We start from the raw sequence: 16,200 nt of genomic DNA, 5'->3' as shown, positions 1-16,200 counted from the left end.
TGATCTTTCTGACACCTTTCTACCATCTTTAAGTGTATCTGTACCTGAGGGAGCAGCTTTCTCCAACATGTAAATATAGGTTTGCTGAAAAGACCAGTTTTCTTACTGTTGAAACCAAAATCTATAAGTTTATTAAGTCATAGTTTATATCAGGGTTATTCAACTCACGGTCCTCGAGGTCCGAGCACTGCTTGTTTTCCAGCCTTCCTTTACCTGTCAGTCAGGTGTGAAGCCTCTGACCAATCAGAATCAGTAATTATTAAACAACTACCTGGGAGAACTGAAAACACGGCCTGGATTTGGAATCAAGGTCCAGAGTTGAACAACCCTGGTTTATATGACATATTCATTTTTATGAAAGTATACTCCTTAGGTAATTGTTTTCTCTTAAAAAGTAAAAAGATCTCTCAGTAAAAAAGGTTTGCAAGAACTGCACAGTGCGGACAGAACCACTGACTCAAGAGGAACAATGCAGATGCCAGTCCATCACAGGGGAGTCACTGGACTGCATGTCATTGGACAGTGAAAGGAAACTGGAGTACCAAGAAAATACTCATGCAACATGAATAAAACAAACTCCACAGGTCCTATACACAAGATTTTATTCTGTGACAATTCTTGCTTCACGCCATTAACCACTGAATGCCAAATTATCAATTTCCATTCTTTAAAAATTTTTTGCATTTTTCAAACTTTTTGTGATGTTTAAGCCATAAACTTTGGGTAGAAGAGAGGCACAGTCTATGAATGAAAGATAAAATGAAGACAAATATGACTACATCTGCTGTACCTATGACTGCATAAGGGCTTTCTGAGGTTTACTGTGAAGCAGCAAGCTTATATTAAAGCATAATGGCTGTCAGTTCAGTGACAGTCGAAGCATAGGAACTAAATGTTGCGTTCATTTTTGGCACAGTCAGAACTGATATATAAATAAAATCCTTCACACTAACATACTGATGACTTTGAATAATAATTAAAAAAAATCTAATAAACTTATAACTAATTAACTAATCATAACATTAGGTTACAGAATCCCTGACAGGAAATGCAGACCTTCACAAGGCCCCGTTCATCTATGTATACATACAGTATATATACTGTACATACTTTATACACAGAACATTACCCATAGATTACGGCCCTAGGTGTACTGAAATATCTCAAATTATAAAATCGTATACAATGCAGGCGAGAACAAGATTTGCATATTCACATTAATGCATAACCACAGTTAAAATATAAAAGCCGGAATGCAGTGTTTTCAGTCTATTACACGTAGACCTGTGGTATCATTTAAATATCACACACATTCAAAGTACATATGTTTCTGGAGAAAAATACTTAAGTAAAATGTCTGTAATAAAACACCTTTAAAAACTGGTTCCAGACCATTTAGTTTTAGCCGGGTGCCGTGTTGGAGATAATTAGATATTTGAACACAATTCAGAACACTACCGAGTTTTACCTTTCTTATATTGCAAAACAATTGTGCTAAAAGTATGTTAAGCGGACTAAGCCTCCCCAGCACAATAATGTTTCTTATGTTAAAGGCATTAAAGATTTGTGAAATTCATAATTCATTTGTGAAAAGCATAACTTAATCTTCAGCCCAGTCTGCCAATAGAGCAACTCCAGAGGGTCACCATCAGCTTTTCAGCTCTTTATTTTAGTGTATTTTTCTCTCCATTGATTTTGATACGTTCAGTAGTTGGAATGTTGATACTGAACATTCAAAATCTCAGAAAAAAACTGCATGTTTTTCAAATGTTTTCAGATTTTCATTCGTTCATGGCTCGGACACACTGGCTATATCGAGCCCCTGGCTGCTGAATCACATTTGCATCTTGCAACTACGACCATAACCAGTGGTACTCGCTTTCCTGCTGGAGCCCAGAGACTGAGCACTAAAGCACATAGTCGCTGATGACACAAGGTTTGGAAGAAAGCATTATGGTTCAGTCTCTGGGCTCCAGCAGGAGACAATGAAAGTTCTATGTCTCAAATTCTTGTTCATTATACAAATGCATTGAAAAATGACACATTCTTGTTAAACACCATTGTGGACACTAGGGATGCACCGATACCGGAATCAGGAATCGGGGTGATACTACGCTCATATCTTTTTGTGCTGCCCAATCAGATTTTGGCATCTACCGAGAGATTTGTCAACCAGAAACATTTGGGAAGGACAAATGTACAGAACACCGCCATTGGCAAATTCAGTGAGTATACGCGGAGGATGTCAGCAGTTTGGACAAAGATAAGGGACGACAAGAGAAGTAAAGCAGACTGTAAGCTCTGTTCTGCTAAAGTGTCAAGAGGAGGAAGGGACAGCAGACATTTAACACAAGCAATTTGATCAAACATCTAAAGATGCACCATAGTGAAGAGAACATGGAGTTTGGTAATGCTTGCAGAGAAGGAGCGCCACAACGAATTTTACCGCAATTTCTGGAGACGCGAGAGAAAAACTAAACTAAAGCATTATTTATATCTAACATTAAACTAAATAAGTTATTTAATGTTAGATGTATTGGTGATAGAACCTGTAGCATTAGTTATAAGTACACCTGGGTTTACGCTTTCCTATAAAAAGCACGAAGGCTACCAAGCAGTCCAATCACAGTCCTTTCAGTCTGTGTCACTGCAACGTGTAGTTACATTTCTGGGGAGGTGACATAAAAGAATGATCACAGTCTCTTCCACACAGTGAGGCAAAAGCTGTCAGCTTATTTATTAAACCCTGGTATTGGATCGGTACCCAGTATTGACCGATACCCAAAGCCCAGGTGTCATATCGGGCCAGAAAAAGTGGAATCGGTGCATCTCTAGTGGACACGTTATAAAAGACATTCATCGTCTTTCCTTGTTGCAGGGAGCATGTTTTGGTCATCTTCACTGTGCATCCTAAACTCAGCCATGGGCCGAAGTGTGGCAAATTCATCCATGCACACAGTTTAGTGACCTCCACAAAACATTTAGCTTTTAACAGTTAGTAGCGCCTTGTGTCTTCTTCATGTGAGTGGCAGTCATATCATTACATTTCCAGTCATTTTGTAATAGATTCTGTGGGCTTTAAATAGAAACATGGCAGTACATAAACGCAGTCTCCAGGCTCCCAAAAACCACAGCATCAAGGGAGATGAGGAAAGGCCAAGTTTGGAGGACCTTCCTCATGCCCTGTGGCTGCCGTATGAGCTCAGTGCACAGAAATCCAGCACATAGGACTGCAGAAAATTTACCGCTAGGAGACCAACAGTTACTGTCATCAGGCATCCCTCCACAGGAAGAGCAGTGTAACTACAGTCAGAGAGAGTTTATGTAGATATAACTCCCATCATCTTTCCCTTTAATTTTAAGAAGCTATTGTAAATACTAAAGGGAGTGGCCAGGAATACTGAAACACCAGCCTAGTCTGCTTTGGCTCTAGTTAATATGGAAAGTGCTGCAGTACTGATAGCTCCCCCTGCTGGAGTTCTCTAGGTAGTTTCACTGTAACTCAAGCAGCATGTCCTGCATGAGCAAGGGTAGCAACAGATTGGAGTCATAGTATCTACTGTTGTAGCTTGCTTACAATATTTTCATAAATCCACATCAAGGGTTAGAACTAATATATTTTTAAGCCACATGGAGTATGTAGTATGAGATAAATGCAGAAATCTCAGCCCGGTCTTGTGCATTAAGAAATGTGAGCTGCAGTGTGTTGGATGATACTCACTAACACACATCTTAGTGTGGCTGAGCAGCCCATAGATCAGGCATCATAACCTGAAGCCCAGTCATGGTGATAATTACGAGACAAGCACTGCAGTGATGTCACAGTGGGTGGGGCCCTGTATGTGAGGCTCCTTTCCGCCACTCCTCGTTACTCCAGTTTGCTGGGACGTGTGCCTGGAGACAGGGCTCACCCTGGCCCTTCTGGGCTCTCTTCCTCTCAATGTCTTTTCACTCTTCTTTTACTGCCAAGAGGACACAGACATGTCATGAGCTATATCACGCTTAACATACATCAGGCTTAATAAAGGGTTACAAAGCAAAGACATCCAAGCTACAGGCACCCAAGCTTCTATCAGCCAAAGTCAATATTGTTAAGCTGGCACATCTGGGTAGGTGGCTTACAAAGCAGATGTTAGTTTCGGGAATGATGTCTTTGAGGGAAATGGCATCTTCTCTGGCTGACGGATGCTCTGGAACTGCCACTTCAACACTGCGGATGTAAAGGGAAGCGGAGCCGGTCGGCACCCCAGGCAGCGTGCAGAGGAGCAGCTCACGAGGCTCGCAGTCAGCGGGCTGATGTTATGACCAGTGCGACGAGCTCTCACCTGTCAGAGGCACTGTGCCATTCCTCTGGATTTGCTGGCTTATGCACTTCAACTCCTACTGACCTTCAGAACACAGTGTGACAGTAAAACATGAGTCATGTTGATAGAGTCGACATGCAGAGGCAAACTGATATAGGAGAAATGGAGAACAGCCTCAATTTCAAGTACCAGGAATTCTTGTCATATCGCACTTCTTTATGACTTCGTTATTGGATACCATGCCTGGTAATGATACACAGCACATTCACTGTGGCCCAGAGAGGATGGCAGAGTGGTACCTGTGTGGCGGAGAGCAGGAGGCCAGACCTGCGCTTCCCAGGGGGCAGTTGGACAGAGTCGTTTCAGCAGAGTCATTTTTTAATTCATCAAGCCGAGGGGTCCTTGCGAGCAGGTCAGGCCGGCCAGATTGCCTGTCTGGTCGCAAAAAAAAAAAACACACCAGCTTAGTGCAGCTGCTAAAATGCTCTGCAGTTTCATGTTCAGCAGACGACGCCGTCTCCATTCAGAGCTGAGCCTTGCAGATACTGCTCACCCTGCTTTCCCTCCACATCCGGTTTGGGGCCTCCAGCTGCGGCCGCCGCCCTGGGGAGGCTCCCCTGAGCCCCGGGTCCTCTCTTCTTCGATGGGGAGGGCTTGGCTGGGAAAGAGGATCGAGGCCGGGCTGAGTCAGATCATGTCATTGAGAGTCATCATTAAGAAATTTTCACATTTGCAGGGATCTTCCAGGGGTGATGGAATAAACACACAGACACACAAAGACACAGACAGATAGACACACACACTCATACACAATTACTTACACGGGGCTTTCCTGAATACCGTGTTGCACATGAACTTCTGGAAACGTTCAGCATAGAAGCCTGGTCTGTGCACAGATACTGTGTCCTACAGAAAAAGGAAGTGTGAAGTTTAATGTTTAAAACGGCATGCTGTCAATAAGTCACAATTATTGTTTATTTTTTTTTTTTTACATTGCAAGACAGGAGAATGTGTAACCAGAAGCCGCCCTACCCCATCGTGTATCAGGGCTTTCCATGAATGCTCCAACTTCTTAATTAATCTGGTGAAAAACATTGGCCGGTTTGTGACATATCACTCAGATGTGTTCCCCAAAATGCTGATTTCCAGAAAAGTAAATTGGTAATACAGAAGGGATTTCAAATTGTTCTAACACTAAAATGATTACATGAATCAGATGGTGCAAAGACGGTCTAGAGCAGAAAGCGGTAGAGATGGACACGCGTGCCGGGCAGCTACCTGTACGACTGCAAGATGTCGATGATGCCAATGTAGAGCAGCAGCTGGTCCCCTCTGACGTTGTGTGCTGGAATCCCCCCCGTGCTAAAAGACCAGTGGAAGCATCACATGACCATCCCCTGAGCCACTCACAATAATGCTTTTGGGGTTCTTGCTTATATCAGTCATGCTGGGAGGAGTGACTCACTAGTCCTCGGAGTCGAGCACGACTCTGCCGCGTGCCTCGCCCTGGATGGACTCCATGGCTGTGCAGTACAGTGTCTTCTGGCCTGGGCCTCTCCTCTGCTCGGGGTTTACGGCCCAATCGTTCACACTCTCGTCCACACGCTCCCGGCCCGCATGCTCCATGTTGTGGATGCCAAGCAGCAGACTGTAGTCCATGATTTTGAAGCTCTGCAAAAGCTGCGGCAGAATGAGATGCACTGTTACTGCAGATGTGGGACACTGGCCAACATGACAGAGAGACTGGCTGCTACAGCTCATTCACGCTACGCTTTGTATACAGAGACGGGTGCTCCTGGAGACGTAGAGAAGATATCACGAGCACACCAGAGAGGATGGAAGCATACCCACCAAGCAATCCCTCTGGATGGTCTTGCTCAGGGCATTGTAGTTCTCAGGCTCCAGCTGTAACCCATCAGGCATGTTCTGGATGAAGTCCAAGTCCTTATAAGTGGGCAGAGCCTTCTCACGCTCCTTAGGTGAGGCCTGGCGCTTGCAGGTGGAGCCTTTGAGGTCGTACTTGAGGTGCATGTGCCTGGCGCGCGGAAACAGGTTGTTCATCACCAGGATGCGGATGTTCTTGCCGCCAATCTGCACGCAGTACAGCCCATAGAACTTGGGAAGCAAGGTGCGCTTGTTCTGGTTGATGTTCTGAAAAATGACGTGGGATTGAGGAGCACATCCTGCGGGGCATTCAGAGACACCCCCCCCCCCCCCCCATTCCACGGTGGTCCTCAGCAGCCTCTCTGAGTCAGAATCGTACAACTTGGGAGTGTTTGTGTAGGTTTACGTTGGTATGAGTGACCTGATACCCAGTATTTTAAAAAGCAGCTGTAATCCACTGAAGAGAATCTAGTCCTACGGAGCCTCTGAAGGGACACAGAGGGGAAAAGACCTCGCAATACTTTTCTGTTACTACTAATATCTGCATTGTGTCCATTTACACATTTACAGTAAAAAAGGACAGAATTAATGGACTAATAAGCATAAACCTAAATGATACAGACACGTCCAGTAAAGTGTGCTTTACGCATTAAACTATGGGGGACAGCACAGACCATATAAAAAACATTCATATTTCAGTATAGATACATATACTGAGTTACAGTGAAACTACCTAGAGATCTCCAGCAGGGGGAGCTATCAGTACTGCAGCACTTTCCATACATATCCCCAAATACAGCCTCAAATGAGAAGACTAGGGAGGAATTCCCCTGGATTTGGGTTTACACCTAGAACTCTAAGACCACGGTAAAATTAGCTATATATGCAGTTTTCTGGTTGTAGTATCATTCAATAAAAGCAAGCAACACCCCTTGGTTTTCCAGATTTCTTTACAGGCGATTTTAAATGAATGTTTCAGTGTTTCTGTGTGCACTTCACATTCAATAGCCCAACTGTCTTGCTATGGCGGTGAATGTACGCAGTGCAAAAATGAATAAATAATTTATAAATTTCATGTTTATTGCTTTTGTATGTGTGCTTTTTCATGTGTGTATTAGTTTTATATTGATTGTTAATGCTTTTTATCATTAGTTAAGTAGGTAGGGAAGGTAATAATCTGGGGTTCTTATGGGGAAATTCGACTTGGACCTCGACCAAATCGCAACTCAAACAGCCTTCTGCAACAAATTAAGTTTGTGTTACAAGGTACAACTATATGTATAAAACTACATAATGTGACAGTTATATATGGTCTGCACTATCCCCATAGTGAAACACTGAAAGCAAACTTTCCTGGACACGTCTGTATCGTTCAGTTTTATATTTATTAGTCCATTAATTCTATCTTTTGTACTTTAAATGGAAACAGTGCAGTTAACAGTAACAGAAAATTACTGTAAGATCGCACAAAAGTTTTCCCTCAACCATCAATTTCTTTTCCCTTCTGTGTCCCTTCCGGGGAGTAATCTGCTGTCACTCCAGTGCAGCTTATAACGACCCAATCAAAGTGAGCAGCTGGAGAGGAGAATGACAGCTGAACCTTATGCCAAACACAGAGGAAGGGACAGTGTATCTGCCAGGAGAATCACACCCATAAAGCACCTCCAACAGGAGAAACTCACACACATGCTCTCACCATAAAGTAGCCAGGCAACAGCTTCTGCAGAAACTCTGCCTCCTTGTGCTGCACTGTCTTGATGATGAATTCATCGTCACTGGAGACATAGAAGACCGAACCACTTGCTCCGGGGTTGGACAGCTCAATCAGCGACTCATTGCACAGGGAGTACTGCAGCACAATGCAAGTAGAACTGCTCATGCATGCTTCATGGACTACTGCAGCACAACGAAAGTAGAACTGCTCATGTACACTTCAGGGAGTACTGCAGCACAACGCAAGCACAACTGCTCATGTATGCCTCACTGCATGTTCGCTACACAGCAGAACATCCAACCATGAAGTCTTCTCTTTCTTTCTTTGCTTACCACTACAAATGCCTATGCCTTTTGGCTTAGAAATGGAGAACGCGTGAGAAGATGGAGGCGTACCAGGTAATCATCCGGCCGGATACCAAAGAGCTCTCGGAAGTAGCGGAAGGCAACGGGGGCGTAAGTCTTGAATCGGAAGTCATTGTAGTGATGGGCTGGAGTCAGATTACTGCCCCCCCTGAGGAAAGAGATCCACACAGCAGAAGAGCAATAAGGAAAGCGGCTCAAAGTTAGACATAAGGAGCAGTAAGGAGCAATAAGGAGCAATAAGGAGCAATAAGGAGCATTAAGGAGCAATAAGGAACAATAAGGAGCAATAAGGAAAGCGGCTCAAAGTTAGACATAAGGAGCAGTAAGGAGCAGTAAGGAGCAATAAGGAGCATTAAGGAGCATTAAGGAGCAATAAGGAGCAATAAGGAGCAATAAGGAGCAATAAGGAAAGCGGCTCAAAGTTAGACATAAGGAGCAGTAAGGAGCAATAAGGAGCAATAAGGAGCATTAAGGAGCAGGCTTCATAGAGCAGTACACAGGCGAGTCAAGAAGACCTGGGGAAGAAGATGCTCTCCACCACCAGGAAGTCCTGCATGAGGACATCCCTCTCAGCCTTCTGACTGAGGCTGCCCACTGTGTGCGTGATGCCCAGCTGGATGGCACCTTTCAGGGCACTGGACGTGGTCTGCACAGGTACAGCAAGCAAAGAGGGCACTGAGTTTCCCATCCCAGTCTGACACCAGGACAAATTAAGATTAACACATACTTTCTGGATCCCAGGAAGATGTTCTGCCGTAAATACAGCATACACAGTGAAAACAGGTAATGCAGTGTGGACAAACATAAAGAGCATAAAGTCCTAGGACACAGTGCACAAATAAATTATACTGAAAAACAGAATAGGTGGTACAACGGGAATAAATATTTAATGATAAGAATAGCAAGTAACTGATGAGGACACTAACATCTTACCCACCCAGTAGCAGACTTGGAATACAGAAATCTATCTTTAAACTCCTGGTATCAAAGAAAACATTTCTGAACTCTGCACATTTCATACTTTCATGTAAAGGAAAAGCAGCTGACCTTCTTGTAGGTGGTTTCTCCCGTGTGGTCGATCCCCCGGTGTCCGATGGTCTTCTTCATGGTTTGGGACGTCCCCGGGAAGCCTGCCGCCTGCAGACGCATTTGCAGTCACAGTTACTACTCATATAATAAGGTTAGATATGGCAAAAGTAATGCAAAGTACAAAGCAATAAACTTGACAATTTAGAAACTAGGAATTAAGACACAAAAATAATAATTACTATAATTAATAAATCAGACAATAAAGTATTATTACTTATATACTAAAATGAAGTTTAGTTCACATTCAAAAATTCTTTAAAATGAAATCAGAAACATGTCAAACCACTGTGAGAATGCACGCCATCTCAGGAGCTGTGCTGAAACAAAAGCCAGTGTTTTTCACAAGCCCTGGATCTGCAAAGAGCAGGGTGCAGCCCCAGCAGCCCTGGAAATAGCCCTTGTAGCCACGCCCCCATGTAACACTGTATGCCGGATGGGCAAACTCGGGACACGGTGGTCATCTAATACCTGGAAGCTCCATTCCGGAGCAGACCAGAACTTTCCTTGTACTAAAGAAAGTACTGATAAGCACAGGAGCGAAGCAGCATAAACAACTCCGCATACGGCAACAAACAGCGGCAAGGGAATCACCTCTGAGGCGGCCATCTTTTCAGCTCCACTAAAGCCTGTAGATGAAAAAAAAATAAAGGACAAGAAAGGAGAATTAAATGTGGTTACAGCAAACATAAATAATACAAGGCAGATACCTGCAAGACGTAAGATATACATGCGTGACTCGGACCTGCCACGCATAGCTCTGACTAAAAGACACCAGGGAAAAAGGCGTCTAACAGCAGCACAGCTCTCAAATGGCTGCTCCCTCGTGTTCATCTCTCTTCCCAAAGCCAGTTACAAATGGCGGACGCTACCTTTACCAGGCACATGCACAGCTACACTGATGTTCTCACTGCTCCAGGTCAAATGGGGACTAACACAGAACATTCTGCATAATTAATAATAACTACAGGTATTAATTAGCAGGTAAACAAGAGCTTAACAACATTAAGACGGTCTGGTATTTAATGGCATGTACAGTACTGTGCAAAAGTCTTAGGCAGGCAAAGAAAATGATGTTTAGATTATCCTCGTGTTGGTGTAAAACTATGATATTATGCCTGTCAAAGTGTGTCAGCTTAGCCATTTCAGAACCTCTGCTAAAATCACCCCAGTATTTGCAGCGACCGTCCAGTGCAGCCATGTATTTTTTGACTAGGCCACTAGCACACCTCATACAGCTAGTCAATCTGTCACTGACTTTTTAAACCAATTTATTTAATCATTTAATTGAGCTGTTGGTGAAATTTAACAAAATCATGGAACGGCTGAGGTGCCCCTGAGGAGAAGTTTGGGAACTGAAGCGGTGTTCATCTAGCCATCCAACTAGATATCAGTAACTTTTTAGAAAACAGAAGAAATTATTACTAGTTTTTATTGTGTTACTCTTAATTTGCACATGTTCTAATGTTAAATTGTGTTTTTTGTTCTAAGCCAAAGTACACTTGCTACCCAGATAAACAGTTTTAAACATTTCTTTGGACTGCCTAAGACTTTTGCACAGTACTGTATCATAGGCTTTAAGGGCTAGACTGGAGCTACACCAGGCAGATATATTCCCTACCTTCACTGCAGGACCCTGCAGGATTATTTAACAGGCATTACCCATCTTTGTGTACATAACAGTTTGATGGATTAGTCAACAGATTTTCCCACTGCTCAGTCATTATCATCGATATGTTTTTTTTTTTGCAAAAGTCTGCAGCATAATAAGAGTTTTATGCAGAAGATCCACCACCACCCCACCATTCTTCAGGGAACTGTACAGGATGCACTCAATCCCAACTGGCGTGATGTGTCACTCAACTGATTCAAAGCTGACAATCTGCCTCTCAGACCAATGCATTCACACTGGGGTTGATGAATATGCACTTTACTCCAAGCTGCTGATGTCAGTCTGTCTTCCATGACCTCAGCCAGGTTAAGCATTAAGAAGTTGAGCAGTTACCAGTATCTTTAAATGGGTTGCTGGACATTACGGTGTAGACTGTGCAGAGACTTTTGGAGGGGCAGTTGCTCAATGGTTAAAGAAGGGGCCCTAAGTACTTTTAAAGCTCATGCACAAGTTCACATTAAATAGTTCAGGTGCCTGGTGCCAACTGCACAGCAGAAATAAATGGAAATTTGTGTTTGAGAAAGACCTGAGGGAAAAAAAACACCCCAGCAGACTGTAAGGCACGTGTTTTGTGGAGATTTAATTTAAAGCAGTCTCCACTGCCATTTTTGCACTGGCATACAGGAAGCGACCCATACAGTGACTAGTTATAGCGCGGTTCCAACTCTCTGCAGAAGGGTCGGCTCTATTTGGAGAGCGGGGTTTGGACAGCAAGAGTGAAGTAAAACCGAAGCAACAATATTTACTGTTCACACGATGTACATCATGATTTACTATGGGAAATTATTATTATTATTACTGTGTGCTAGTTTCCACTAGCACATCTGTGAGAATCGCCATATTATGCAAGTAGCCTATCAAACAATAGCGGAATTAGCATTCGCTTGTGTAAATTTGCATTATGAACCCATTCTGTTCCGCTGTTCTATAGGAGGTTGGTTATTCCAAGTCATCAGGAATGCATCAATACATAAATGTCATACTTCAATGTGTGATACTACTAATGACATGGGCGTAAATCCCGGGGGGGACGGAGGGGACATGTCCCCCCCTATCCAAGGGTTGTCCCCCCCCAAAAAAAAATATATGTATATATAAAAAAAAATAAATCTATTGTGAAAAATATATGTATGTATATCTAAAATAATTCTGTAAGTAGAAAAAAAAACAAACGCAAAAAATGCATTTAGAAACAGTTAAGTTCCCCCTCCCCTTCCTCACAGTGGTTTGGCCAACTGCCTGCTTTCCCAGTTCATATCGCCTACTCCACGCACACGAGTCAGGGGTGTGGCTCAATTAATGTTGAACTCCAGTAAGTAGGGTATTTTATTCACTTTAAATAAAGCGATTCTCTTTAATGTAGTTGATGCAGACTCATTCATAAATTAGTTGCGGCAAAAATGCTGATTACCGATGTAATTTTCCATGAATCTGCTATATTAGCGATTAAAATATTACTTATCTAGTTAACGTTAGCTTGTTTACAATAGCTTGTTGCATAGTGCACTGCAACTAACACGCCAAAGCCGTTTCCCATGCATTGTTTTATTTGTGACGACTTGGCATAATGTTAACTTAACATTAACGGCCACAATTAGCATATTGTTTAGCTGTGCATTTACTAAATGAGCACTGTGCTACGTCCGAACTGACCCCACTGTATTTTTTTGTATAATCAATTTCTATTATGCATTTAAAGTCATGTTTAAATTTTATTGTATGTTGATGGCTTGACTGTAAACAACATAACAAACAATGCAATAAATAGTTTTGAAGAAAAATCTGCTTTGTCATTGAACCTGAGAAAACCTTTGAAAATAACCATAATGACACAGTCTCCATGCTACAATGATAATGATAGAAGCAAATTTTTTCATTGTGGGGACATATCTTCATAAGTACAATTTGACTGTATTATTTGTGTCCCCTTCAAAAATTGCTCATGAGAAATTTTATATTTATTGTCCCCCCCTACTGTTAAATGAAATTTACGCCCATGACTAATGATAAATAATATATCGAATAATGTGAATTTTTTCTTCATACGGACGCAGTTGTCTGGTAATTCCGTGCATTTCGACCAATCAGATGGTGGTGGCGCTACGAACTTGGTTTAGTCACGGTATCAGACCCCATAAACTTAATATAGTACTGGTTTATCCGAGATAAAGATGGTTTTTCACTTTCTGAGCTCCCGATTTACGAGTTTATATCTTTACGAGAATTTTCTGCCGCAAAAGTCACTATTTTATTTTTTTTTCATATATTTCTTTTTTTAATTTGCTGCCCTAAAAAGCCATTCGTAGCCCAACAAGCTTCTCGAGTTCTCGATTAACGATCAATAATTTGGAAAGAATGTCGAGAACTATACCTGTACGATGTTATCGGCTATCCTGGTTATTTAGTATCGTCACCATCTGTTTATTTAAATTGGTACCGCTCTTCAGTTTTAAAAACAAAATAAACACCTCCCATAGATGGGTGCCCGATATCTGAGAACAGTTTCATGAGGTCTGTGTGAGAATAACATGAACTGAACGATTCTGACCCATACCCAGCACTACGAGACCACTGGCTTCGCTGGAACGGAGGTGAGCCGGCAAGTCACCCTCCATATGTGTGGACATCATGACTAACTTTCAACAAAATGACGGAAACATTTACTTTTCTCATCTTTTTAATCAATTAAGGGAAAATGTGATTCCGCAACGTGGTGTAATAACAGTATTTGATTCCCAAAATAGGTTTAAACAGATTTATATGCTGCTCCTCGCTTCAAAAAGCCCTCGAGGCACAGCCTGCTGCTCAGACTGAGTGTAATCAGTCATTCCATTAAAGTATAACGTTGGATTCAGTGAACTACGGAAGAGGATTAGGGCCACCATGAAAATATTATTTGAATTCTGACTTTAATGTCAGAATTCAGACTTTTTTCCTCAGAATTCTGACTTTTATCTCAGAATTCTGACTTCTTTCTCAGAATTCTGACTTTTTTTTAAACTCAGAATTCTGAGATTAAAGTCAGAACTCAAATAATATTTTCATGGTGGCCCTAATCCTCTTCCGTAGTTTACTGTGACATTGCCAGTCAAACAATCATAAATCTCCCCCAAAATCACTGTGCTGCACTTAATTGCTTGTGAACACTACAGAAAAACAATAAAGACATTTATTTAAAAAGTTTGCATTTGTTAGAACGTTTCCCCGCTCCCTTCCATCACATTTCATTTTATGAAATACCAATAACATTTATTTTACCAAAGCGATAAATGATTTACAGAAGAATACTATAGGGAAACTGCGTAAATCTGCACGAACTAACAGATAACAGTTTCTTTATTAAAAGTCAAAGGTCTGCATCTCCAAAATTAATGTCTAAATGCCTCTTCACTGTTAAAATGTGTTGAGATACTGTAAACCTGCGATTTTCTTCAGGATTAATAAAGCATCCATCTGTCTCTGTTTACACGCTGCCCCAGGTTTCTCTGCAATGTGTATCGGTAAAATAAATAAATCTGAGAGTTTATCAACAAAAAAACACCTGTCAACCAAGTATGTTTAATTAAAATACATACGTGTATTTGATATCTGTATGACTAGGTATATAACTTTGAGTCATCTAATTGTGTTAATATCAATTTGTTTTTATAACAGTACGCATCCAGCAAATACAGGATAACAGTGCATATATAGTTCTATGTTTGAACAATCCACTAACAAGCTACTATGTAAATAATGCGGCATTTTGCACACCCTATAACCTTACCACGGGAATCAATTACTTATTTGCACATTGAAATCTGTTTGCATTTTAAACAGATGAAGAAACGTACCGATTCATGTCGGTGAGGTTCCAGCCCCCGAGGGGCTGCAGAAATGCCGTCTGTTTCCTAACTCAGCCGAGCCCTGCTGTCCGGACACCCGGCCGTAGCCTCGCTCGGTCCGAACGGCCCACAGGACGGCAACACCGAGGGCCGCTCCCCCGTCGTCGGTGCAGTAACAGTCTCCACGTAATGGGCTAAAGGCCGCCTTGGCACCGGGCTATGCCCCGAATAGCCACCGGTGTGTCAGCCGTACCAGCCGGATGAGGTCGTAGGTTTATTCACGGTTCACTAACGGGTTACATATTCAGCTGCTCCACAAGAAATAAGCACAAACGCATACAACAAACGGCATAGCTACATGCCCTCCGGCGGCCAGTCCTTCGCTTTGTTTTCGTCCGTCTCCTCGGAGACCGGCTCTCTGCTTCTCCAGCCCACCGCGTCACTTAGCGCTACCCGCGGCCGCAGCACACCCACGACCCGCCGTCCGAAGCAAGGCGCGGGCTCCGTGCCCTAGAAATCATACGCTAACTAGAAACGGCGCGTCCTGCATAACGGATGCGCGACAAAACTTCACTGGGAATACCCACTGGCACATAATAATTACTATAATAACGATTCAGTTTAAAATGAAAATATTATCCGTTTATATACATTAATAATTTATTAGCAACTTATAATAACAGGTACTGGATGGTGGTTCAAATCTTGTGGCCAGCACAGTGATCATATTTCTGTGGGGCCCTTCAGCAAGGCACTGAAAACTCCTTCAGGGCCACTGGAAAAATGGCCTGATACAGTGCTCTGACCCCAAGCTTCCCTCTCACCTATGTTTGTGCCTCATGGGAGAGTAAAATGAAGTATATGAAACAGGGGTGGGTCTAAGGAGTGGCTATGACCATCTCTGTTGCTACCAGATGTTGCTAACAGATGTTAAATACTTAAAACAAGCCCTCTTTCTTAGCTTTTTAAACATGTTGGCATAAGGTGGCGCCAGATAGCTGTGAAACGTGGTAGCCAGTGATGTTCCATATGTTGGCATACTGCGACAAAGTTTCATCAGAGCATATGCAAGCAGCAATGCACATTTCAAAGCATGTAATTCACAATAATACCATGGTAGGCCATAAGGGTCAAAATGTGCTCGCTTTTTTCACGTTAACACATTCAAAACTGACAGGTTAATGTGCACATTCTGTATGTGTTAACACATAATAACTTGTTAATGCATACAAAATGTGCACGTTAACGTGTCGATTTTTAGCAATTTAACACATTAAGGGCCAACACATCCTGTGTCTCTGTGCAAAAGAGATACTGGACTCTCTGGAGGCTGCACCAGCGCCCGTGTAAC

General features: G+C 42.5%; 1 protein-coding gene across 4 annotated transcripts; it reads right to left on the bottom strand.

Moving 5' to 3' along the window:
* Nucleotides 1-585: 585 nt before the first annotated feature.
* Nucleotides 586-15,345, bottom strand: LOC111839723 (phosphatidylinositol 4-phosphate 5-kinase type-1 alpha-like). Of its 4 annotated transcripts, XM_023803929.2 has the most exons (16): nt 14,859-15,345; nt 9,948-9,982; nt 9,315-9,404; nt 8,783-8,913; nt 8,298-8,415; nt 7,885-8,037; nt 6,156-6,455; nt 5,770-5,984; nt 5,583-5,666; nt 5,337-5,385; nt 5,126-5,210; nt 4,858-4,962; nt 4,604-4,739; nt 4,326-4,388; nt 4,123-4,210; nt 586-3,962 (listed from the first exon to the last, which is right to left on the bottom strand). In XM_023803929.2, exons 2-16 carry the CDS (start codon nt 9,960-9,962, stop codon nt 3,960-3,962), a joined length of 1,635 nt encoding a protein of 544 aa, XP_023659697.1. In that variant the 5' UTR covers nt 9,963-9,982; nt 14,859-15,345; the 3' UTR covers nt 586-3,959. The 4 variants fall into 4 exon arrangements, with proteins under 4 accessions (XP_023659697.1, XP_023659696.1, XP_072561537.1 ...); XM_023803928.2 differs by lacking the exons at nt 9,948-9,982; nt 14,859-15,345 and adding an exon at nt 9,640-9,772; XM_072705436.1 differs by lacking the exons at nt 9,948-9,982; nt 14,859-15,345 and adding an exon at nt 9,571-9,618.
* Between the last annotated feature and the right edge of the window lie 855 nt (nt 15,346-16,200).

Source organism: Paramormyrops kingsleyae, chromosome 23, assembly GCF_048594095.1.
Source record: "Paramormyrops kingsleyae isolate MSU_618 chromosome 23, PKINGS_0.4, whole genome shotgun sequence".
In the NCBI taxonomy this organism is placed as follows: Eukaryota; Metazoa; Chordata; class Actinopteri; order Osteoglossiformes; family Mormyridae; genus Paramormyrops; species Paramormyrops kingsleyae.
The sequence above is the reverse complement of the archived record's forward strand: the minus strand, read 5'-3'. Positions and strand labels throughout refer to the sequence as shown.

Coding starts and splice junctions, on each gene's coding strand:
- LOC111839723 (XM_023803928.2), bottom strand. CDS start 9,660: ATGGCGTGCATTCTCACAGTG. Junction 5,985..6,155: donor CCATCCAGAGGGATTGCTTG/GTGGGTATGCTT, acceptor ATTCTGCCGCAG/CTTTTGCAGAGCTTCAAAAT. Junction 4,211..4,325: donor TGGCACAGTGCCTCTGACAG/GTGAGAGCTCGT, acceptor TTACATCCGCAG/TGTTGAAGTGGCAGTTCCAG.